The sequence below is a fragment of the Erythranthe guttata genome, chromosome 8, assembly GCF_056151865.1.
Source record: "Erythranthe guttata isolate IM_541 chromosome 8, IM_541, whole genome shotgun sequence".
Classification (NCBI taxonomy): Eukaryota; Viridiplantae; Streptophyta; class Magnoliopsida; order Lamiales; family Phrymaceae; genus Erythranthe; species Erythranthe guttata.
In genome coordinates, this window is record NC_142540.1 from 22022501 (window position 1) to 22048386 (window position 25886).

Here is a 25886-nt window from a genome sequence, read left to right on the forward strand (position 1 = left end):
CCCTAATAAAAAAAAATCAAGGGTGTTGTTTATTGATATTTGTAAAATATGTATATTGGTTTTTTGAGTAATTTGAAAAAAAAAATATAAAATAACAAGCAAATGTATATATATATATACATATATATATATATATATATATATATATATATATATATATATATATATATATATATATATATATATATATATATATATATATATATATATGGCACTGACTTCATAGTGCCAATTTTATTTTTTTTACTCATTTTGGACCTAATTATTTTATATAATTATTTTATTGGACCTATTTATTTTATATAAATGTTTTATTTTCTAGAACTCCTTTTGTTTTTGTCTACATGTTTTTTAAGATTGTACACTATTTTATTGTATTGATTAGATAAATATAAACAATGATTAATTTAACACTAATGGAGAAAATATATAAAATGTAATAAATAATACTAACATTAATGTTTTATTTTGTAAAAATATTTAAAAATCAGAAAATATTTAAAATATTAATATAAATATTTAAAATATTATAATATTAAAATATTAAAATATTAATATAAATATTTAAAATATTAAAATATTATAATATTATAATATTAGAATATTATAATATTAAAATATTAATATTTAAAGAAAAGACGCCACCACCGGTGGCGTCTTTAAATATTAAATATTAATATTTAATGAGAAGACGCCGTTGGAGCTGGCGTCTCCTGCTGGTGCCGCCGTGGTAGGTGGCGTCCAACCCCAATTCGATTACACCCCCCAAAACAACCCCATTTTAAAAACTACAATAAAAAACAACACCAAAAAAAAAATTGCCCCTACACCCCCCTATCCTTTGTGTGTGTCATTCACTCGCTGTGTGTGCGATTACTTGTGCGATTTTTGTATATTTTGTGCGTGAAAGGACAAAATTGCCCTTCTGAATCAACACTCATTAAACAATTAAACTACTCATGATTTTTTTAATAATATTTAAATTTAAAAAAATAAAATGAAAAAATATAAATTATATTTAAACAAATTAAAAAAGAAAAGAAAAAAGAAATGGCATAAAAAACCACCTCATCATCTTCTTCCTCCAAAATGCCCCACTCCCACGGATCCTCATCATCTTCTTCCTCCAATATGCCCCACCCCCACCACCTCCTGCCAAGGCCGCCGGTTCGCTGGAAACCTCAAAAAATTTAGTACCACAACAACGAAAATGGCAAAATTGGAATGCATATATACTTCATTTTTGGGAAAATCGAAGAAATGGGTGGCCCCGAGAAAATGGGTTGAAAAATCTGGAATGTAGTAATTGTTTTGTTGAGGAGAGAAGAAGGTTTATTGTTGCCGGTCGACATGTAATGGTGTCGAAATTGTGGATCATGACTTTGGATTTTTTTTTTCTTGGAATAATTTTGTAAGAAATTTTGATTTGAGAGGGAATTCGTTGTTGATAGGGGTTGAGAAGCAATTGCCAGAGAGGGGTTTCAGTCCACGAACGGAGCCGGCGACGGCACTGGTGGGGAGGGGTGGGGTGAGGTGATGTGCCCAGAGAATTAAAATCACAGTGTGTGTAATGTGTGTCTGTGTGTTTTTTTGTTTTGGGAAGAGGGCTTAATTGAAAGTATTAGGGACTGAATTGAAAATTTTAAAAACTTCATTTGGGTCATAAAATTTTAGAGGTTGGACAGATTTATCCGAGGGTTTACTCGTCTTTTCACGATCGGTCAACGAATAAAATAAAAATGGGTCGAGTATGCTTGTTTGAACACTTATCGGGGGGGTTTTTGTCACCTTTTTTATCCCAGGGGGGTTTTCGGTCTTTAGGATTAACACAGGGGGGTTTTTTGCATTTAACTCTTATTACATGTGCAAAAAGTTCTAAAACATCAAATAAAATAAATAAATAACGAGCTGCAAAAGCGTTTTGTGTAATCTTTACCTTATTCCATATATGATGTATATGCTAATCAGTTCATAAAAATGATGATATGTAAAAGAATATATTATACATATAACTGTAATGTATTAATCATTAACGGCGACTCTGTGTGAAGTCATCAAAGTTGTATACTGCTCGAGGAGAGTGCGAGTGAAACATAATGAAAGAAGGTGAGGCTGACTCACTCCCTCGGTTTTTTGCTCATTGTTTTCCGCTTATTAACATCCATGTATTTCTTCCTCAATCGAATAGCATTTGGAGTAACCTACATAATCCAATACAAGATGCCCCAAAATTGATTAATATGCCAAGAGATGGGTGAAACTGAAAAACGAAACTGCGTATATAGATTATTATGAATTGGCTGGACTAGTTAAAAATTGGATTATGCAACATCAGGTGATCTTTTTTATTTTTCACTAAATAGCACTAAAAAATTTGTTTCGTAAAACTTGTTATCGGAAAGAAACATGCTTGATCATCAACAATAGAGAACATTGTGCATACCTCAATCAGCTCATCAGGTGCAACATACCCTATTGCTTCCTCAAGATTTATCTGCAGGAAAACTTAATAATATGAAACAGTAAACCAAGATATTTGCACATTCTCAAAGATTTCAATTCATAATAGCAGCAGCTATTTCAAATCATTTGCACTGAGGTGAATTCGTTCAAGTCCGTGAAGAAGCTATTAGCTATATTGTTTAAAAACCATCCACACATATCCAGAGTAGAAGATAAGAGACTACAAAAGAAAGTGAAGGTATCATACGTATTCCGTGTTGGATTCATTTTGGACGGGTTAATCAAAGAGGCTAGAGTTTTATTCCTAGAAAGATACTCCAGCTTCCAATCTTGGAATTTTAATGCCTAAGGCAAAATAGAAGAGAGGAGTTACCTCTTTCTAATTTTACCTTACTGATTTACTTTTTACCAATGTCAGAACCGGACCGGACACAAAACCGGCGAGGCATTTGGGTCACGGTTAGACCGGTTCAACCGGGTTCAACCCGGGTTTTTATGTTTTAATTTTTTTATTATTTTATTAATATTAATATGTTAAATTTATATTTTCTACATATTTTATTCATTTTATCTTTCACACCCATCCTTCCTCTTTAATATTATATTACGTATTCCCTATCCTTGCCATCATCTTCACCACCAGTCCACCCTTTCTCTCTCCACAATTCACTTCCACCCACCCGTCACCCTCTTTTACCCAGCATATCTGCCCCCCCCCCCCCCCCCCCCTCTCCCTTTTCTATTAATGTCATTTTCTTGTTTCTTCTTATTTTTCCTTTCTCCATATCCAGAAACACACACAACTTTTTCCGGCAAACCAAGACAAAATCCGTCGAAATTCGCAAATCCACGGTCAGATCTGCCGATTTTCGGTCGACCTTGGCCTATTCTACAAAGATCCGGCCACACCCGACGAATTCCGACCGTGTCCCGCCACCAACAGCCACCGGACGTAGTTTATTAGATGAAAACCCGGGTCATTGACCTGTTTCCGGGTTCACCGGTTTTGGCCGGTCGAACCGGGTTTTCTATCTTTGGCTCGGATTTCTAATTTTCCCGGTTTTGAGGGTCAGATCGGACCGTTTTCATCACGGGTTCCGGCCGGTCCGGTCGGACCGGCCGGTCCGGTCCGGTTCTGAAAACATTGCTTTTTACCTTATTTGTCTTCTATCATACAAGTGGGAAGCAAGGGATTGTGTAGTTATTTTTAGAAGTCACACTATTGTGCGATTTTTGTAACATAAATCTAGTTTTTGGTTACATTCTGTCATCATATGAGTTTAACTTACGCAAATTGAATAGCTTTGCAATTAAATTTCCTGTCATGCAAACCAAGTAACCAACCTCTCCCATAAAGTCAACAAGGCAAGCGCGGAAAAATACATAAAGAAATGGATTTTGGAGTACATACAAGGCGAGGAGGAGTTAGCTTCACATTTTCATCCTTGGAGGCAGCACGGATATTGTTCAGCTCTTTAGTTCGGACTGGATTAACCTGTTTAGAAGCAACAATAGAGGTTATCCAAAAAAAAAAAAAAAAACATTATCATAGCAACAAAAAGTTTTCAAATCATTATAGTGAAATATATTTTCTTACGTCAAGATCTGAATCTCGAGAATGTTCACCAATAATCATGCCATCATATGCCTGCAAGTTATTAAAATAATTAAATGTCAAGTTTCATAGGTATGCATTTTTGTCCAATGCCTTGAGAACTAGAGAATGTAATGACAACAACCTCCATTCCAGGTTTGACAAAAAGCATTCCACGAGCTTCTAAACTCATCAATGCGTGAGCAGTGATAGTCCCAAATCCCATCGAAACCTGTTTGACCAAATTCATTCAATTAAGCCTGGAATATAAACCTACTAAATGTAGATTTAATGTTGAAGGGTCAAGGACCAAAATGAAAAAGTGACAAAGGAAAAATAAATATTGGGATACTCGGACTATCATTAGTAATATTCCATTCCGAAACATGTTTCAACTATCTTGAAAATAGTGAGTGTGATTGTCCCGGGGTTTTAGAAACCATGCGTATTTTCATTATTTAGTAGCACATTGTGGTATGTACACATGAAAAACTGGAATAGAGCGCCTATTAATACAAAAAACAGAAAAAGAATATATGAAGCTGTTTTCCGTAGACCAGCACAAAGCCCACGTTATAATTTTAGATAAAAAAAATGTAAATCAAACGTAATGATAAATTTTATCACTGACAATATAATAACAACAATAAAATAATCAACAAAAGTGACATGTATTACCAGTACTCCTTTCCTGACATTTCCAAGAGGACCTCGGTATTTCTCGTAAGCTGCATAAATAACAAAAACATCAAAATGAAAAATTTTAAACAGAAAATACAACAATTTACACAAGGCAAACAAAGAAAGAAGACAAACAATATTAAGATCAAAATCAATAATGTTTGTCTGTATTATTATGTTCACTTTAGACAAAAGAATGGTCATCACTAGAAACATTAAAATGAAATACTGTTCAGTTAAAGAGAAAGCAGAAGACGTTGAAAACAAATGCAATAAAGCGCGAAAGGCATACATAGGAAGGCACGATGCATAAATCCAGTGCCTCGTGTAACGCTGTTGAACACACTTCTGTAACCAACCAAACCCCTGTAATCACACAGAAACTCTCAACACATTAAATACCTCACTAACTGAAAAGTGCACCAAGGACAAAATATACACGAGAAAAATAACATCTGCAGATACACAATGCAAATTAGAAGTTAAATTAGGGGATAGCACGAATAAAGGAAGATGTAAATTTGACGAATAACAAGAGATGGGAATTAATAAAAATTGATGAGAAGATAGAAGAAGAAACTAGTACTGACCTAGAAGGACAAGTCAGACAAAGTCGAGTTCTACCAACATGGCCAGGGACTGGGCCCATGTCAGTAATCTCTCCTCGCCTGTGAGACAGAGCTTCCATAACTAAACCCACATGCTCTTCGTTTACCTGACATCAATCAGTAAGGTAAAAAAGTCATTTATTGAAATTATGAAAGGTTGGTTGGAGTAACACTGTAAATTTGCTTAGGCGCTATCACTATCACCTCAACAGTCACTTCTTCAATTGGCTCCAGCTTTTGGCCTTTCTCGGTTTTATACCTGTAAAGTAATTACTCAAAGCTTTAAAAAGCCAATCTTATGATGTTTTCACCTGACCACAGCTGCAACATTATTCTACATTTGAGAGCATCAAATGACGAATTTTTTAGCATCTTGAAATTCTTTAAACTTTATTAATTACTACTTAATATTAAATTAGTTTAAACTTTTTATATTTCAAATTCAATAATTCATTTAAATATTGTTAAAATATATTTAAGACTTTATATTAGGTTAGGAATCTGTCTTTATAATAATTCGTGCCTATCCCAGTTATGAGATATTTTCCTATTTTTAGGAAGAATACTTTCCTTATTACGACTCTTTTCACATCTCCATATAAGAGAGTGGGGTTCTTTCAATGATATAATTATGTCTAGCTTTTACATTCTAATAAATATAATTTTTTTAAACTAGTTTAGAGTAATAACGGCAGAAGTCTTTTTGCTACGTTTGGCAGTAAAGGGGGTAATGTGACAAGAGATAGAATACAACGGTGCAAAGCGAACTTTACCCTTCTTTCAATAAGGACCACCATCTTTTTTGGTAAGTTTAATACCATTAAACATTGAGATTTATTAACCTAGCCAGTTTAAAATTACTACGGCAAATATATTTGTGCAACCACAAGCATGTCAGTTCAATTCCTAAGCATCAATCTTATCATTTCATACATATAACGAGCAGTCCTTTCCTTCTCTTTGACTTTTCCAACTACATGAATCTATTCCTTAACACTTTATTAAGGTCTTATATTTGCTATTTTATTTCATTTGCATACATTTCACGTAACAAAAAAATGGGGTGGAAGCAAATGAAAGAGGAAATAGCACAAGACAACAGCTCAAGAGAAAAGAACTCACATGACTCTAGGAGGTGATACAGAAAGCTCAAATTTTTCACGCCTCATGTTCTCAATTAAGATCCCTGTTTTAACAATGGACTCAGGTTAAAGAAGGGCTAGAAATATATTGAAGTTAATGCTCAGAGATCATAAAATCTAAAAATGAACAGACGAGGAGTCGATTTCAACCACAGCACTGAAAGGTAGCTGAAAACAAAATACAATTAGTAATGTATCCAACAAATAGTACTCACCCAATTGAAGCTCTCCCCGCCCTAGAACTTCATAAGATTCTGACATGCTAGGAAGCACATTTATTGCAAGATTTCTTTCAGCTTCAGCCATAAGACGATCACCAATTTGCCTTCCAGTCAACTGTTTACATATAACAGAAAATTTTCATCATTCAGCATATCCCATGTTCAATGAACCCCTGGAATAAGAGGAGAATACAAGCAATATTCTCTCCAGTGCATTAGAATTTAGTTTCAAATATGTGGAAGAAATTAACCATGTTCAAAATTTTGATTAAAAGAAGTTGTCTGGATCAAGATGAAAGAAATGAAAAAGGCTCAGGGAAGATATGGGAGATACAAAATATAAAGATCAATGTGTACATTGCATGGATAAGAATCTATTTTGTGATGGCAGAAATTTGAAACCAACAAAAAAAAGCTGTCGGACAGAAGAGCAGTGACAGTTTTCCTCTGCCACACAGACAGCAGCATTTGCTCTCTCAAAATTCATGCATGTCAGAAGCGACACCAGTTAAAAACATACTGAAACTGATGAGGATATATAACAAAAAAGAACAGAGGGAAAACGAAGATCTTACATAAATACCATCTCGACCAGCCAATGGTGAGTCATTCACGCCGAAAGTCATTGAAATGGTTGGTGGATCGAGTACAACAGTTGGCAGAGCAGTCATGACCTTCCAGAAACCAATATACACTTATTATCAGTTTAACATAAATGTTGAGGATTTGCATTATTATCAGTTTAACACAAAAGTTGAGGATTTGCATCATAGATGTGAGTACTTCATTAGGGAGTGAGTGAGCTTTATATATATATATATATATATATATATATAAAGCACAAACCAAAAACCGAAGGTCATGCTTATCATAACAAAATAGTATTTATTTGTTACTCGAATAAGGAGCAGGATATAGACATGTTCAGTTTTATCATACGAAAATAAATGAAGATTAGGGAACGTAGAAGTATTAAAAATGAATATAACAACATACATTCTGAGTCAGGCAATAGCTCTTTGATTGTTCATGTACTGTATTTGTGTCCTCAAATTATCAATTTCTTTGTGCGTATTATTGCACACATTCTTTATCTCATTCCAAGTATATTGAACTTTAAAATTTGTTAGTTGTCTTTTGTCATAGCAGTTGCCTATACTTGGCACTTGCAAATGATAATTGAATAAACCATGTTTAATACTTGTTTTAAGTCTCTGAATTCTTTATGTTTCTCGATTATACGACTATTTCTCCCAATATTTATATATTTACATATGAGGAAGTTGTCCAATGCTTGGTCTGAAAATGCCAGTACACAGACCACTTTTATCTCACGAGAGGCAGCTACTTAATTCTCTAGATGCTTAGTACTTAAACTGTATTGGAAAGATAATACAAGTATCACAATACTACCACTTTACTTATAAAAATAATGCAGAATCAATGTGATTTACAGTAAATGGCTACAGTACAAGAGCTTACGTACCTCAACACTTGCTATTGTATGTCCTATTGCTGGATTGTTTAACCCAGCCATAGATACTATATCACCAGCACCAGCAGTATCAACTGAAATTATAGTTGTGCCCTTCTTTTTCATCAGTTTGACAACCTACAAACATGTATAAAAATATTTATAGTCAATAACAGTGGCAATGAATTATTAAGTGATCGTTACTCACAGTCATTATGATGTCAAAAAGGAAAAGCACATCGCCTTTTTTTTTCAGCACAGCATTCATTAAGTACATACCAATAATTACAAGCAAATTAAACTGATTCGTTCTCCCAAAGTTTATGTGATCAATTTGAATCCTTTTAATGTGAATATTTATTTAATTTGCATAAGTTAATATCAGAAACGGACTCTGCTATCAATGGAAAGAATGGTCTTCAACTTTACTGTTTGCTGTGCAGCTGATTTTTAGCCTCTACTCCAAGGGTAAGCGGGGCTATTTCTCGAATTCAAATGTTACTTCTTCATTAAAAGAATGAAAAGGAAGGTCAATAAATGATTCTCTGAACCATCCAAATATGTGTTCTTGTCTTTATGTATGTGTACTTCCAACTGGTCATTGTTTCAAAATAAAGTGCTACTACAGGTTGTTAAGGTTCATATTTAACTGTTAGTTTCAGCATCCATATCAAGCAGATACACATATTTGTTCCAATATCCTCCTGTCTAAGACTCATGTCTGAGCAATAATGCTGGGAGTGCTACTAGAGATTATTTATGTTGGTAGTTCAAATAGATGATTTTGCAGCGATAGAAAACCAGTAGTTCTAAGCACATCATAATCACATAAACAGAAAACTTTTCTCTCACAAGAAGCAGCTACAAAATCTCATGCAGTACAATCTTTAAGCCAGATTACAGACATTATCAAATCAGTATTCTGGCAATCAATTCCGTAAATGTTTGGAGGAGCTGTGTAAGAGCAACATCTATGCTTAGCTCAAGGTAGAGTGCGGAGAAAGGCACATAATAAAGTTTACTGACAATTCCCCCAGGTAAAGGCCATAAAGCAAGAAGTTACTTCTATATCTATGAAGAAAGAAATAAGGCAAGTTAACAAATTCTTTTCTAAATTCCTTTCTTACTTCATACTTTCAACTGAAGATTTTTCGTTATGGGATAAAGAATCAGGGAGTTCGATCCATAATTCAGGTCCCAAAAAGTGTTCTCCCTAGACAGCAGCAAAAAGTTTGTCAAACAATAAATTTGAAACCATAAGCAAGCAGAGACATAAAACATAGACAAACAATCCCCTTTCCTTTATCCTCCAATTAAATAGCACGAAAGGAACTGATGTAAAAATAATGTCGTCTAATATGATCACTAACAACATTGACAAACAAATACTGAAAGAAAAATATATGTCTACCAAGGAGTTCATAAATATTCAGATAGCACAATAGGATGAGAAATCATGCCCGGTACAAAATCAAGGCAACAAACCTTCCCCTCTTCAATTTTGACAACACCAGTATCTGTACTGTTAAGTCCATGCACTTTATCACCAACTTGCAGAATTCCAGAATAGATACGACCGGTTAGAATTCGGCCAACATAATTATCTCTTTCCATCATGGACACCTGAAAGGAGCTGTCAACTAATTTTCTCAAGGTTCCTCGATAAAGGTAAAACAGCAACGTAGAAACTTATTTGCATACTCTAACACACAGAATATATAATATATAACAGTAAACTAAGACTGAATTGTTATATAATTGTTTTGTAGCGACTTCATGCAAAACAGAAACTAGCTCATAATCTGTTTTGGAGTATTTGCAAATGCAGTTTTTGCTTTTGCTTCTTTTAAAATAAATTGCTTCAAGCCATAATCTGAAAAGCATGGAGAAATGACAGGTTGATGTCTATTCCTACTACCATAATCCAAAACGCGTTTGGCATTAACATTGCAGCAAACACATATTTACTCCCCTAAGATATTTATCAATCATTATATATTTAAATGATATGATAATTTACTGACGGATTACACTTTGAAATTATTTTAAATATGATAATATACTGAAAACAATTGTCGGTCTATAAGTAACAATCTGTAGAGATGGTTGTGGTTGGTCCAAGGTAGTCAAAATCGGGTTGTAAGTTGAATCCGAGAGGGGTAGTAAAATCGGAAGTGTAAAATCGTAAGATTATACATATATAGCAAAATTAATAGCAAACATCTCCTAACACAAATAAACAAGTCATAACATACATAAAATATGTCCTAGTAAAAATAAATTATCCCGACGTTAACAAAACATGTTTTAGCAAATTAGGGCTTATCTGGATAATGGGATTTCTAAATTTTAGTTAAAAACTAAGAGATTCAGGTCCAAACTTGAAATTTCAGCCCAAATTTTGACTAAAATTAAAATCATAAAAATCACGAAAAATCGCGACTTTTACCTGTTTTACCGATTTTACTCCAGATTTCAAGCGATTTTAAAGGAGCTGCGATTTTACAATTTGTAAGGGTGTAAAGTCGTAAAATCTTATGCTTTTACGATTTAAATCCCGATTTAACTACCTTGGGTGGGTCTCTATAGCATAATTTGAATTGAATGATGGGAATATTGTTTGACAAGCAATATATGAGGTTCTGTGTGTGGCATTATAAATTGGAATTATAAGTTTAGGATATTATTTTTTGTATAAAAATGAGAAGATGGAATGGGTATTTCTATTAAAAATTGATCAAACAAACATGAATCTAATTCATGCATGCTCATGTACCAGTAAAAGATGTGTAGTGAACAGTAAATGTTTCAGCACTAACCAGCATCTGAAATGGTGCATCCAGGCTGGCAGTTGGCGGATGAACGTGTCTTACGATTGCATCAAGCAACTCTGACATATTTTTTGCATCGTCAGGAGGATTTTTTGTATACGTGGATGAGGCCCATCCTTCCTTTGCAGAAGCATAGAGAACAGGAAATTCTAATTGTTCCTCTGAGGAAAAGGTATTATTAATCAAATGAGACTGAAAACCATATATATGTGGAAAAATAGGGTTGGGACTTCATCGTTTTATTAGATCAAAGAAGTTGAATATAAGATTAGTAAGATAGAAGCACCTGTGGCACCAAGATTGGCAAAAAGATCAAACACCAAGCTCTCGACTTCATTGCACCTTTCTTCGGTAACTGCACATGCAATTCCCAATCAAAGATGTAACATTGTCTATGCTTCCAAATTATATACGAGACAAACAAAACAAGTTCTAAAAAAGTCAAAAAAATTCAAGACGTATTTAGATCACACATACAAATACATGTAACCCTGTAAGGACTTGTTTGGTTACATGGATCGGATTAATTTAGATTAAACTGGATTCTATTAATTCTCTACTGACTAACTAATTAACTAGTAAGTAGGATTTGTTATTCCTTGTATTACATCTATTACTCTAAAACTGTTAAAATCTGGTATTAAGTGGGATCTTTTAATCTAGTTCAACAATAATCATATCATAATTTGTATCATTTTAGGGGTAAATTTGTCTTGTTTTTCCTTTTTAGTAGCTACCTACAAAGCTAATATTATTAAACAGTAGCATTTAATTGGAAGCTTCAACTTTAATAGTGGGTTGACTAGATTTAATCTTGCCAGCCGAACATGTTACTAACTTCTACTACAGAGTCAATAGGACTTGATAGTTGCAACTGAACGAAGCCTAAGAATATCAGACAAATTATACCTGTCAAAATTGCTAAAAGATAATTTTATAGGAATTCATTGTCCAAGTGCATCCAATTATCGACTCACTCCCTCTATGACAAGTACATAACCCACGACTGAACAGTGATTTATGCGATGTTAGTTTCCTCTAGGACACCAAACCATCTAACAATTTTTTGGTGCAAAACAAATCCCAACACAGTTAACTTCATCTGCATTTTTTATTCAAAGAAAAGCATAAACGTAAATGAACCTATATCAAAAACAGCAACCATGCATAGACAAATACAAATATCTTGCAGACATCATAATAAATTGAAATGATGCAGCAAAAACATTTTTTTCTAATACAAGAAGGGTCAACTCAACCATTTCTAACTTCTCTGCCTTTGAAAGTCAAACGAAGTAACTTCTCCACTTAACCTATGCCAGGGAGTTTTTTTGGACTTCAGAATGAAGTAACCTACCCAAGAGTTTTTTTGAATAGGTTCTCAAGCATTTAGTATCTTAAAAGTCCTTGTACTGATTAAATTCACTCTTGCTTTTTCCGTTTCATGCAAAAATGAAGTTCATCCTCAGTTGAAATGAAAGATTCTTGTTTGTTCTTCCTCACGCACTCACAATAAAAACAATTGTAGGATTCTGGAGTGCAATCATAATGCAATTCAGGTCAAAATATCTATGTGTTCGCCATTGGTACCGTTTAGCATCTTAGAATAGTGGCTTAGAAGAAAGAAGTATACATATTAATCATTACATGAAGCAAATCAACCTGATGTTTTTTTAATACTTGAGATTCTGCTTACTCTAACAAGAAAATACTGACAAGATTGCAGTCTAGACAAGTAAATTTGTTCACTTATTTATAACACAATAAATGTTTTTTCAGAAAATCAGCTAAATCATTTTGATTTATACCTGAAGGGCGGTCTACTTTATTTAGAAGAAGTAGAGGGCGTAGACCATATTTTAAGGCCTTAGCAAGAACAAATTTTGTCTGTGCCAAAGGACCTTCACCAGCATCAACAACTAAAACTGCTCCCTCAACCATGCCCACAACTCGTTCAACCTACAAAAATAAAAGGGGAAATTCGACTCAAATGTATTGAAGTCAGGACCTAAAAAGCTGCAGCTGCGATGTTAAAGCAGTCTTAGGTATTAGATCCAAGAAATTACAACTTCAGACGTTTAAAACCTGCGATGGAAACCTTCATTTCTATGAAGCTGATATAATATTATTCCACAAATAACAAATTGTTTAACACACAGGATTACTCGAACAAAGATTTATAATAAAAGCTCAAAAATGCCACTTTGCTTCATATTCACACAAGTTCATATTCCTCAGTTTCTAAACCATTGAATTCCGACCTAAGAACTGTAAAAGAAAAACATATTTACTGCATAAAGTCTCAAGCATTACCAGAAAGTAAAGACCATGAAATAATTAGAACATGGCGTACCTCACCACCAAAATCAGCATGTCCAGGAGTGTCAACCATGTTTAGCTCATGCTCTTTCCATGATATACCTGTAACCTGCAAGTTACATGAAATTAACAAATGAGATGCTCGAAAAGAATACAGCAACAACCATGGTTTATTATTATTAGAGGATTACGTGCCAGAAATAATTCCAAAATTTAATTGAGATAGTTTATCATGAACAAGAAAATGATATGATCACTGCAAAAGTAATGTTGCCTTTGGAAAAGACAAGTAGTTCAGATCAGACATTCCAAAATCTGTTCTTTGAGGGAGCTATTTGCGAGAGATTGTAACAGTTAGTCGAAAAGTAATCGAATACATTTCAACTGGCATCATTATTTAAGAACATTATAGAGCAACTCATAAATCAAATAGCGGATTATAGGACCCCACACACTAACTCAGTTGTGTAATCACAGTCCAACGCTCCGAAGTAATAACTCATGCAAACTATCACCAATCTACTGCCACCCAAATAGTAGCAGCCGTACCAATGGAGATCTCAATTCAATACTTAGACACAAAGGAAATAAAAGCCTTATTCGACACAACTGATCTCTTTTTACCAAAATTAAGGGATTATATATTAAAGGAAGGAAGGTAGAAAATACAAAAAACACAAGACACTAGTTCTGGAGATCCAAAGCAACGAAAGTTAATGATATTATTAAATTGAAAAAAAATGGTAATGAGCGAACACCTTAGAGGAGATAGTGATGCCTCGCTCGCGCTCGAGGCTGATAGAATCTAGGGCTCGCTCGTGTGGAATATCGGCGCCGCACTGGCGCAGGAGCCGATCCATGAGAGTTGTTTTCCCATGGTCAACATGAGCTATTACAGCCACATTCCGAAGCCGATTGGGATCAACAACGCCGCCTGGACTATCAAATAAAATGGACGGAGATGCGGCAGCTGCGGTGGTCGAGGTGGAGAAGGCTGCTGCAGTTCGTGGAAGTGCAAAGGGCTTCAGATACTTGGAGGAAGAAGAATAAATGGATTTCCTTGCGGCGGTGGACCAGAGAGAGTAGAGTAGTGAACCCACCATTTCCAGGAGAAAGAAGGAACACTGGTGGTGCTGCTGTTAATTCTCTATTATAGGGTTTATGTTCCCTCTCCTTTGCTTCGATTGGTATGCAATTCAGGGTTTAAGGATTGTTTTTCTTTTCTCTCTTTCTGTTCGTCCTTTTCTTTTCTTTTCAACTACAAAATTAAATAACTTGGAATATTGCTTATTTAATATTAACTTATAAAAGAGGTGTATTATTTTATTTTATTTTTATTTTATTTTATTTTAAGTAGAACATTGCATTATTTTATTTGGAACATTGCAATCAGTTTTCTAAATATCGGTCGTGGCGATCGTAAATCTCTACGATATTGGTGATGCGGTTTGAAAAATCAGTTTTTCAACGGTGGGACGGTTTATGGCGGATCAATCCGATATATCGGATCAATAAATCGAAAAAAAAAAAAATCTATTCTTTTTTAAAGAAATATAGGGTAGGAGTTTTCTTTTTTTAGTTTTTTTCAAATTTCAACTCGATTTCTTTTAACATAAATCAAACCAAACGAAGTCACCACCCTATAAGAAAGAAGAACATGACCAAAACTTACTAACCTAAAAGTCTAAAACAATCTACACTCCTGGCTGCTACACACTGAGACGGTGCTCCTCGGCGGCAGCAGATAATATCATGTTTAAATATTGTTTAATATATATTTTAAGTATTTACAATAATATTTAGAAATATAAAAATTAATATTATCCGGTTATATAGTAATATTATTATTATTTGGTAGACAATACTATTGTTGTTTTAACTGATCTCTTACATCAATCAAAGCTTCAATTTTTTTTTTTTTTCTAAATTCAAAGGAGTCCATTGAGTACGTCATGATTATGTCATAATAGATCCAAAACACTTGCCCCGTCGACTTCCAGATCATAATTTCTCTTGTAAAGAACTAAAGAAAATAGAGAAACGGGAGATAGAAACATAGAAGAGAAAGAAACTAAATTTAGAAATATCTTTTGAAGGTTTACTAATTATTTTTATTTGACTGTTCGTGAGTCACAATCTATATGTGGTCCAGAAAGAGGACTCAATGATAATTTGTTAGCCGGAACCAGAAGTAAAAATTTTGGTGGCTATGGACCCCGTAAAAACTAATAGTAGAAAAAACGTAAAAAAATTATTTCAAAAAAAGTAAATCCAAAACATTCAAAACCGGAGACCGACAATGACCGCCGATCAGTGACGGATTTTATTTTGAAAAAAATAGTTCGAAAAGAATGTCAACAGCCGGAGACCGGCGTTGATCGCCAGTCAGAGTTTGTCAAAAGTTGATGAAATTGAAGTTGAATTGGTGTTGAAATGATTGGGTAGTTATTTTGTCATAGATACTAGTAGACCTGACCACGGTTCGGTTCGGTTCCGGTTCCGGTTCCAAACCGCCGGTTCCGGTTCCGATTTTGGAGGAACCGGAACCGAACCGAAAAAATTCGGTTCCTTGCGGTTCGGTTCCTAACCGGTTCCGGTTCGGTTCCGGGTTAGAACCGGTAGAACCGCCGGTTCTTAATAATAATTTTTTTTTATTTTATATATATATATATATATATATATATATATATATATATATATATATATATATATATACTTTAAAAAACTTAAAAAAAAACACTTTTAAAAATAGTTTTTTTGTAAGTGTAAAGTATATTTAAAAAACTTAATTTTTTTTTTAAATACGTAAATTTTTTTCTTAATACTTATATATATACAGATATATCATATATATATATATATATAGATATATATATACATACAGAGATAGATATATATATATCTGTATATATATTTATATATATATATATATATATAGAGAGAGAGAGAGAGAGAAGAGAGAGAGAGAGAGAGAGAGAGAGAGAGAGAGAGAGAGAGGAAATTAAATTTTTTTTTTTTTTTTAAAACCGGTTCTAACCGTCGGTTCCCGGTTCCAAAAATGAGGAACCGGAACCGAACCGGTTTTTTCGGTTCCGGTTCCGGTTCCGGTTCGGTTCTAAAACCGTTGACCCCGGTTCGGTTCCGGTTCCGGTTCCGGTTCTAACCGAACCGGTGGTCAGGTCTAAATACTAGGGTTGTCTTTGTTTGCAATACATGTTGAGGGGGTGAGCCTATTTGTAAAAGAGGAAAAAAAAAATACTTGAACCTAGATTAAATAATAAAGATACGTGGTCACGGACTTTCTCATTAAAAAATCCTTTTTACTTTTTGTTTTTATCGGTTAACACAGTAATATTACGGTCAATACAACAACATTGCGTGTTAATCCGTCAAGTCGGCAAACATTAACTCAAAAAATTAAGATTTTTTTAATGTTAAAGAGTTGACCGATCAATATAGCAAAAATAAAATCAAATCAAAGTCCTCGAGCAACGGTCGGTCGAAATTTGTGAATTGGTGACATTGGGGTTAAGTTAAAAACTAATGATGGGGGGTAATTTTATCATAAAATATAAAGTTGTCTTTATTAACAATAAATGTGTAAGTGGTGGGTTTATATGCAAAACAATAGAACTGAATGTCCCATTTGGACTTGGGTAAATGTGCAATGGGATCCGCACTCTTTTTTTTTTTTTTTTTTTTTTATGAGAAAATTAATATATAACTAAGAAGGAAATGAAGAGTCTACAGGAGGAAAACCAATGTCACAGAAGCAAGAAATATGAATACAATTACTATGAATAAAACCACTCCATTTGGACGAGAGAGACCATGAAGCTAAATTGTGAGCAGCAAAATTTGCGCTCCGGGGGCAATATTTGAATTTCCATTTCGGCCACAGATCCGCACTCTGAACAAGTGTAGTACAATCTAATTAATTACAACCAGAAATACTACAAGTATCATTTAAACATATGTCGATATACGTATGTTGTAGGTAGGGAAAAAAATGAATTGAATAGTAACATATATAATTGTATCAATCGACAACCAGAAAATTTATGTGACAATAATTAAAAAAAAAAAAAAAAAAGGAAAACATACATACATGAAAAATATATATATGATATTATAATTAGAGGGCATATCAGAATCAATAATTTATGAGCTGGCTTCCCAGAGTGTGCTTTCCATGGACTTGGAATCCATAGGGTTGTATTGGCCTTTAGTTTGACAAACAAAAGGAAAAATAAAAGATTAGTAATCATCATGAACACATTAATTAAACCAAATAAAGGATAAATAAATTTGTAGCCGCGCGCATTCAATTTAGTTTCCCAAAATTGAAGCTCGATGCGAAGAAAAAGCAAACCGTTTGGGGCATATAATTTTGTATATATATATATATATATATATACCTGCAAGGAAGAATTGTTGATTGAAAGGATTAGGTAAACGGTTGTGCGGTATAATTAGAGCAGAGGCACTTCCACTTTCAGCACATAGTTTTTCAGTATATCCATAAGGGCAAAAACTCCCATTGCTCTGAAAGTTATTGGTATTAATATTGTTGATAACTTTGGTATTGGTCCAATTACCCATCAATTCTTGAGGTGGTAGTTGTTGAAATTGTTGATATTGGGCTTTGAATAACCTCAGCTCCTCACAAACTCTTCTATAGTCTCCGTATGGGCCGAGCACCGGATCCTTGTACCGGCATAGGGCTTCCCACACTAGCGAATCCACCGCTATTTTCCGATCTTCTTCTTTTAGATTTGTAATAATTTTGGTGATATTGCTCACTCCAAACACCTTGTGCACCGCTTGGAATTCGCGACTCTTTTCCACCGGAAAGAAGGGCGCCAACGTACACTTGTCGGTGCACTTCTTCCGTTGGTGCTTGCATGATGCGCATGCGGAGGTGCTATTCCCATTTCGTTGCATCTCTCTCTCTCTCTTTATCCAATTTAAATCAATGAGAGGGATAATTTTTTTTTTATTAGTGGGAATTGATCATGCAAAACAACTAATGGTTTAAAAAGGGAATAGAAAAGGTCAAAAAGAAAAACTAAGTTATAACTAGTTTTATAGGCTTTATTGTTTGAAAGGAATGAAAAGATTGCCTAGCTACATACATAGATGATACCTTAGCACAAAAGGTAAAATACTAATTATGATGAAATTGTTTAATATAGAGCACGAAAAGATGGTCACTAAAGCTAAACTTCTTTTTGATAAATACTATTAACTCATTTGTAGGTAGCTCACATGATGAGTATGTTTGTATTCTATTCTTTATGATACATATAATCTGACAAGCATTTGCCATTAACAAGCACTTTTTTTACTCTACTGAGATATTTATGAATCATTATATATATATACATTTAAATGATATAATAATTTACTCTTTGAAATTATATTGAATATGATAAATTATTGAAAACAATAAATAACAATTCAATCTGCTACGATAATAGTTTGAATATGATTATTTAATTTTGCTATACAATGATAAGCACTCACCAAGGAGAAATTCAAACCTTCATTTCTATAAAGCTGATATAATATTATTCCAAAAAAAAATTTATATTTAACACACAAGATTACTCGAAAAAATATTTATAATTAAAGCTCAGAAATGCCACTTGATCTCATCTTCTCTTTTCCTCCTCCTCTGATTCAATTAGTATGCAGTTCATGGTTTAAGGATGTGTTTTTTTTTTTTTTTCCGTTTTCCTTTTTCTTTTCTTTTCTCTTCCTTTTTCAACTGCAAAATAAATATTTTGTAAAATTGCTTGTAAGTTCCAAGAGAGGTGTAGGAAGACGTTGATTTGGTTTCACTCGAATTTTTAAATCTTATATGCGAAAATCGGTTATAATTTTTTGAAAGTGCACAGTAATCAGGTATAAATAATTTTTTTCTTCTGATAATTGGTTAGGTCCCTATTTTGAAATTTATATGGGATGAAGTCCAAATTGATAGATGAATATAGCTCTAGCTTCTTGACCAAGAAAAATTAATATAAATTATAAAAATTTACAAGTATGTAGACATAAACATCTCAAACAATAATGTGGTTGTAGGAAAATGAGAGAATAAATCTCTCACTTCCAGCGATAATCGTAGAGGACAAATCTTTTTTTTTTTCCCAATTTCCTCGTTAGTGAAAAACCACCACATTTGTAGCCTTATCATCGTTTTTCGGCGGGGTTCATCAGGAGTCGTCGTTCATGTAGCAGCCGTTCTTGCATATTCTATTCTTTTTCGTACTTCGTTTTGCATTGGAAGAGTAGATATTTTTTCCATTGTGTTGTCGTCTTTTGTATTTGCGTGATGTGTGTTCCTTTTGTGTTTTTTTTTTTTGCTGTTATTGTTTGCATTTAGACGATGCAAATTATTTTTTTAGTTTGTTGTTTGCAATTAGATGATGCATATGTTATTTTCAGTTTGTTGTTTGTAAATAGATGATGCATATTCTATTTTAAGTTTGTTGTTTGCAATTAAACGATGTATGTCATATTTTTAGTTTGTTATTTGCAGTTAGGTGATGCATATTTTATTGTCAGTTTGTTGTTTGCATAACAGTCATATGCAGAGACGGCGCGACGGCCACAACTTCAAGTGTGGTAATTTTTTGAGATTTTGAGTTTTTGCAATAGGTGATTTTTCTAAGAATTGATTTTTCTTATGTTAAAATTGCGAGGAGAGATGTTCGGGATAATTTGATTTAAGAGAGAAATTTAGGAGATTTGATTTTAGGCGTTTGAAATGTTTGTGTCCGTGTATGTATTGTGTATGCGCGGGAGAGTACATTAGATGCTACACGGGGTTATGTGCACTGGGTAATTTCTACCATTGACAGAGTTAAATAATCACCTACTACGTATACATACATGGGTATCTGTGATTATGTACAGATCAACAATTAAAAATTATCCTATAATTTTATTCGGTGTAGCATCAAATAAGCATAAGCGTGTGAGTGCTTCTATGTTTTTTCTTTTGACAAGTGTGTGTATTTTATTGATAAATATTACTAACAGACAATTATGTATATAATTAGTCATAAGGAAGGAAGAAGTTAATGGAAAGGTAATTACAACATTTTCAATAGACTAGTTAGTTAAGAATAAAAATATTGAACTAAAAGACTTTCATTGCTAATTATTATCAAAGTATAGGTACTTTTGGTTAATTTTCCTAAAATCTTATAAATCTTTTATAGATATACATAAGTTCATCAAAATACCTCAACGATATATTTTTGTGACTGTCTATTGGAATTCTAGAAATAATTCATAAAAGCAGCTCAAATTTAAGAGTCGAGGACAATGAATTATTCCAGATACTTAGATGAAAATGCGATTCTAAACTAGTTCAAATAAAATTGATAGAATATCCATAAATTGAATACTGAGGAGTGTCCAGAAAACAAATATCCTGAAAAGGGGTTTTTGTGCATAAGCCTCCAATCAAGCCTCTTTATTATTCTAGATTTAGGGGCTATATCTCTTTCACCAATAAACTCATTCCTTTTATATTTATTATAAATAAAGGAAACATTCATGTAAATCCCAATATTACCCCCAACCATTTATTCTCAATTCTTAATTATAACCACAATTTAATTAATTTTGCCCAAAAAAATCCAATTTTGACCACAAAAATTCAATTTTAACTCTTTTTTTTCAAAAACTTTTTTTTTCAATTTTTTTTATCGCCAGATTCCGGCTTTGACTTTTCGATTTTTTCTTCTTTCTTATGGATTTTTTCACCGGGTTCCGGCGTTGACTTTTTTTTTTTCCCCTCTTCTTCCAGAATTTTTCGCCGGTTTCCAGCGTTGACTTTTTTTTAGTGTTTTTTTGGAGTTTTTTTTTTGTTTGGTTTGTTTTTTTTTTTTTTTACGTCCGCCGCTAAACGTTGACCGTAATTGTGTTGTCACTGACAGTAAATTAACGTAATTATACTGTAATGACAGTTAATTAACGTAATTCTACTGCTGTTGACAATACATTTATGTAATTGTGCTGCCGTTGACAGTAAATTAATGTAATATTATTATTTTTTATTTTTTGTTGTTTTTTTTATTTTATTTTGTTTGATTTGTTGACAAGTCAACGTAATTATATTACTGTTGTTGACGGTAAAATAACTGTAAACACAATAATATTACCGTCAACAACATCAATATTATTATTTTTTTGGGTTTTTTGTTTTATTTGAGTAATAATGGAGTAACGTAATAATATTACTGTCTATTATTGTAATATTATTGTAAATACAATAATATTACTGTGGTTGACGGTAATATTACTGTTGTTATAGTAATATTGCTGTCAACCACATCAATATTATTATTTTGTTTGGATTTTTTGTTTGTTTGAGTTATTCATGGAGTAACGTAATAATATTATTGTCTATATTTGTAATATTACTTTGGTTGACGGTAATATTACTGTTGTTATAGTAATATTACTGTCAGTCACAGTAATATTAATTCTTTTGGTTTTTTATTATGTTTACATTTGTTGAACGGTCTACATAGTAATATTACTTTATTACACAATAATAATGAGTTTTGTTGTGTTAATATTACTGTGCTAGAGATTAACATAGCAATATTAATGTGTTAAACTGTAGTTTAGTTAATTTTACTGTGTTTAACAGTAATATAGTTAAATTTAACTGTCAATCACAGCAAAATTGGTGTTTAAACGAAAAAAAAAGTTACTGAAAGAAAGAAAGAAAAGAAGAAGATGAAAAAAAAAATGAAAAGTCAATGCCGGAGACCGGCGTTGACCGCCGGAATCCGGCGGGAAAAAAAAGGTTTTTGAACAAAAAAAAATTTGGGTCAAAATTGAATAATTTGCGAAATTTAGGGTCAAATTGAGGTTAAATAAAGTTAATGATGAAATTGGAGAATATTAAAGTATGAGGGGTTATTTTAGACCTTTATAAAAATCTGGACCATGCGTGGACTTATTGGTAAATGAATTTTTTATCTGGATCTCTTTTTGAATAAATACCTATTGATGGGCTTATTTGTAATGACCACAATTGAAAACTTTGTTTTTTTTAAAAACAACAAAATTAAAAAAAGAGAAGCAATTGTTTACGTCTGTGACGGTTCCTAAATCCGCGTGATTGTTTATTTTTCTATTTACCTTTTTCTTTTTCCTGATGGGATGACGTAGCAAGTACTCGTGAGAAGCTTCCGATAATGTGGACTGAATTTTAATGAGAAATCAGTTACCAACTTGTTACGAAATTAGCGTAACAATTGACTACATTATACGAACGACTTATTGAATACAGACCAGAATTTTTTGCACCTAGTTCAATTCCTAAGAAATTACGCCAAGAAAAAAAATATATGTACTTGGAACAAGTCCAACTAAGCGAAAAGGAAAGTGAGTGAAATGAAATCATGTAGTACCAAAAAGTCAAATCTGCAGTCAACACCTTGAAATATGTCGTTTGATTAAACCCATTTAGTCCAACAAAACGCAATTCATTCACACAAATCCGGATGCGTAAAATAAAACCATCACCATAAGAAACATATATATATATATACTTATGTATAATAGATCTGTGAATTCATAAATCCATAGCCCTAAATCCAGGATGGGAATCGACGACAACGATGAAACCTCATTTTTCAATCGGAAAAGCAATTACGATATGAACAGTAAGATCATGTTGACAGCAATTATTTCGTTATCGTTCGTTGTGATTCTGGTCACAATTCTCCACATCTACGCAAGGTTCCTGCTCCGCCGTCAATCCCGCCGGCAGGCTGAACTCCGCCGCCTCGGTTTCATCACAGCCTCGGCCAACATCCAATCGGCGTCCGAGCCACCAAAAACTGGCTTGGACCCAGCCGTGATGGCCGCCTTGCCCCATTTTATTTACAGAAAAACAAGTAGTAGCAATGACGATGACGATGACGATGACGATGACGAGACTAGCTTGACGGAATGTTCGGTTTGTTTAAGCATATTGGAGGACGGTGAAATTGCTCGAACTTTGCCTAATTGCAAGCACACTTTCCACGCAGAATGTATTGATAAATGGTTTGACACAAACTCAACATGTCCTATTTGTCGTATGGACGCTGAGCCCAGGCTTGTGGCGGAGCCCCGAGAGGGAGTTGTTGTGGTGGTGGTGGCGGCTGGTGGTGGAGCGCCGCCGTCTGCTCCGCCGCTGGAAGGTACATCAGATAAAAATAGTAGTGGGTCGAGGTTAAGTTCATTCAGAAGGATTCTGAGTAGAGAAAGGTCATCATCATCTAGGAGGATGCAAACTAGTAGTGTACCAGATCTTGAGAGGCAGTGACTCTATGGTAAATTGGTAATTACTTTGCCTTTCTTTGCGCACCAATGGGAGATTTTATATTAATTAGTTAGTTATATTTTATACGACACATTCAAGATACTAGACATACAAGAATTGAATTTTCTGCCAATTGGAAATGAAGATTGATACTTGTTATGTTTTCAATTTTTCGTTTTCTTTTTCTTTTTCTCCTGCTGTTTGTTTGTGTCAATTACTTTCTCTCTATAAATTTATCTATTTTTTAAATTTATAAGTGGCTTGCTTGTGTGTATAAATAATATTAAAACACAATAAATTTATTTCCGTATGTTTTCTGCATTTCAAGATTTTTTTTGTTGTTGAGAAATTCAAAATTCTGTTACAAATTAGTTAAAATTGAGTAGAAACTACCTTCAATCTCTATCTATTTTGTGATTTGAAGCCACTCTACAAATTAGGATCTTTTTTCTTGAATTTATTGCTTCTAATAATATATGATACACAGTGAAATTGTACTTGTAACAATTTTTTCTTGCAACTCCTAGAGATGCAAATGTATTAAATACACCACTGTAATTGGAGTTATTTAACACATTATTATTTTTTTTATTAAAAAAGTGATTAAGTTGATTATCCACTCTTGCAGTATAGATGATCTTACAAATGAGAATGAAATAATTTTTTTTTTTTTAACAAAAGAGTCCGTAGCCAACGATATAAGTACATTTGGTGAATCCAATTTTCGTGTGCTTGTTAACTCAACCGATTTATCTATGCGGACTACATAGCAAACATATTCGAGATACAAAATTTGATCATTAAACCATAAATTATCTTCAAAGTTACACCAACATATATTTGATGAGATAAGAATTTTTATTATTTATAATAGTTATACTATATATTTTTCAACTAACAAATTACATAAAAAAGAAAACCATTGGCACCAATATTTGTATTAACATGCGAAATCTCTCGCCCCAGGACCATGAGCACCAATATTTGAACACACTAGAGATATTAGGAATAAATCATGTAAAACAAGTTAACATCTAGAAATCATCTGTAATTAGATTTGAAGTTGGGTCATTTGACTTTGCACTCTTAAATATTTTATAAGCTATTTTTAAAATTTCATAAGTTGGGGGATTATTAGGGGATGTTTGGTTATGTTTCCAAAATGAATTTCTAGTTTTCAAAATTTCTGATGGAAAAAGAAGATTATTGGTTTTTGTGTAGAAAATGGGAATATGTTTGGATGAAGATGTATTTTTAGTTTTATGTAGGTGTAGAAATGAGAATATGTTTGGTTGTGGTGAATTTTCTCTACGAAAGTACGTGCAAAAGTAGAATATAATGATTGAGGATGATGATAGTGATAGTGATTATTATTATTATTATTATTATTATTATTATTATTATTATTATTATTATTATTATTATTATTATTATTATTATTATTATTATTATTATTATTATTATTATTATTATTATTATTATTATTATTATTATTATTATTATTATTATTATTATTATTATTATTATTATTATTATTATTATTATTATTATTATTATTATTATTATTATTATTATTATTATTATTATTATTATTATTATTATTATTATTATTATTATTATTATTATTATTATTATTATTATTATTATTATTATTATTATTATTATTATTATTATTATTATTATTATTATTATTATTATTATTATTATTATTATTATTATTATTATTATTATTATTATTATTATTATTATTATTATTATTATTATTATTATTATTATTATTATTATTATTATTATTATTATTACTATTATTTTATTTTATTTTAGTTTTTATATTCTTATATTATTATAGTTATTATTATTTTATTATTTATTAGTATTATTATTACTATTATTATTATTATTCTTATAACTACTTCTACAATGAATATTATTTTTAATAATAATAATAATAATAATAATATTATTATTATTATTATTATTATTATTATTATCATCATCATCATATATTAATTTCAGTATTATTATTTTTGTTATTATTATTATTATTGTTTATATTCTTTTATTATTATAATTATTATAATTATTATTATTTTATTATTTATTGGTATTATTATTATTATTAACATTATTATTATTGTTGTTGTTGTTATTATTATTATTATTATTATTATTATTATTATTATTATTATTAGAAGAAAGAGAAATTTGGAGGAG

The 25886-nt window shown here is 32.3% G+C and overlaps 3 protein-coding genes across 4 annotated transcripts; 1 reads left to right on the plus strand and 2 right to left on the minus strand.

The window, feature by feature from the left end:
• Positions 1–1919: 1919 nt before the first annotated feature.
• On the minus strand, positions 1920–14611 carry EMB2785 (elongation factor family protein). Its single transcript, XM_012989591.2, has 19 exons — positions 14092–14611; positions 13368–13442; positions 12823–12973; positions 11301–11369; positions 11003–11175; positions 9669–9806; positions 8196–8321; positions 7285–7383; positions 6704–6824; positions 6469–6532; positions 5551–5605; positions 5329–5453; positions 5031–5104; positions 4736–4785; positions 4203–4289; positions 4061–4111; positions 3875–3958; positions 2444–2494; positions 1920–2201 (listed from the first exon to the last, which is right to left on the minus strand). The coding sequence occupies exons 1-19, from the start codon at positions 14434–14436 to the stop codon at positions 2118–2120; spliced, it is 2022 nt and encodes a 673-aa protein (XP_012845045.2). The 5' UTR covers positions 14437–14611; the 3' UTR covers positions 1920–2117.
• A 2411-nt stretch (positions 14612–17022) lies between these two features.
• On the minus strand, positions 17023–18438 carry LBD2 (LOB domain-containing protein 2). 2 transcript variants are annotated; one of them, XR_016032917.1, is made up of 3 exons: positions 17752–18438; positions 17442–17556; positions 17023–17243 (listed from the first exon to the last, which is right to left on the minus strand). XR_016032917.1 is itself a non-coding variant. In XM_012989590.2 (2 exons), exons 1-2 carry the CDS (start codon positions 18275–18277, stop codon positions 17495–17497), a joined length of 588 nt encoding a protein of 195 aa, XP_012845044.2. In that variant the 5' UTR covers positions 18278–18438; the 3' UTR covers positions 17320–17494. The 2 variants fall into 2 exon arrangements, 1 of the variants encoding a protein (XP_012845044.2); XM_012989590.2 differs by lacking the exon at positions 17023–17243 and having other exon boundaries at positions 17320–17556.
• Positions 18439–22907: 4469 nt separating this feature from the next.
• On the plus strand, positions 22908–23982 carry LOC105965077 (RING-H2 finger protein ATL40). The gene has a single exon (XM_012989589.2). It carries the CDS (start codon positions 22965–22967, stop codon positions 23673–23675), a length of 711 nt encoding a protein of 236 aa, XP_012845043.2. The 5' UTR covers positions 22908–22964; the 3' UTR covers positions 23676–23982.
• Positions 23983–25886: the final 1904 nt, after the last annotated feature.

Excerpts from the sequence above, each read along its gene's own strand:
- EMB2785 (XM_012989591.2), bottom strand. The coding sequence starts at position 14,436 with ATGGTGGGTTCACTACTCTACTCTCTCTGGTCCACCGCCGCAAGGAAA. Across the intron at positions 6,825-7,284 it reads CTGGTCGAGATGGTATTTAT|TTGACTGGAAGGCAAATTGG; the intron begins GTAAGATCTTCG and ends ATATGTAAACAG. Across the intron at positions 2,495-3,874 it reads AGCTAACTCCTCCTCGCCTT|ATAAATCTTGAGGAAGCAAT; the intron begins GTATGTACTCCA and ends GTTTTCCTGCAG.
- LBD2 (XM_012989590.2), bottom strand. The coding sequence starts at position 18,277 with ATGCAACGAAATGGGAATAGCACCTCCGCATGCGCATCATGCAAGCAC. Across the intron at positions 17,557-17,751 it reads TCAACAATTCTTCCTTGCAG|GCCAATACAACCCTATGGAT; the intron begins GTATATATATAT and ends GTCAAACTAAAG.
- LOC105965077 (XM_012989589.2), top strand. The coding sequence starts at position 22,965 with ATGGGAATCGACGACAACGATGAAACCTCATTTTTCAATCGGAAAAGC.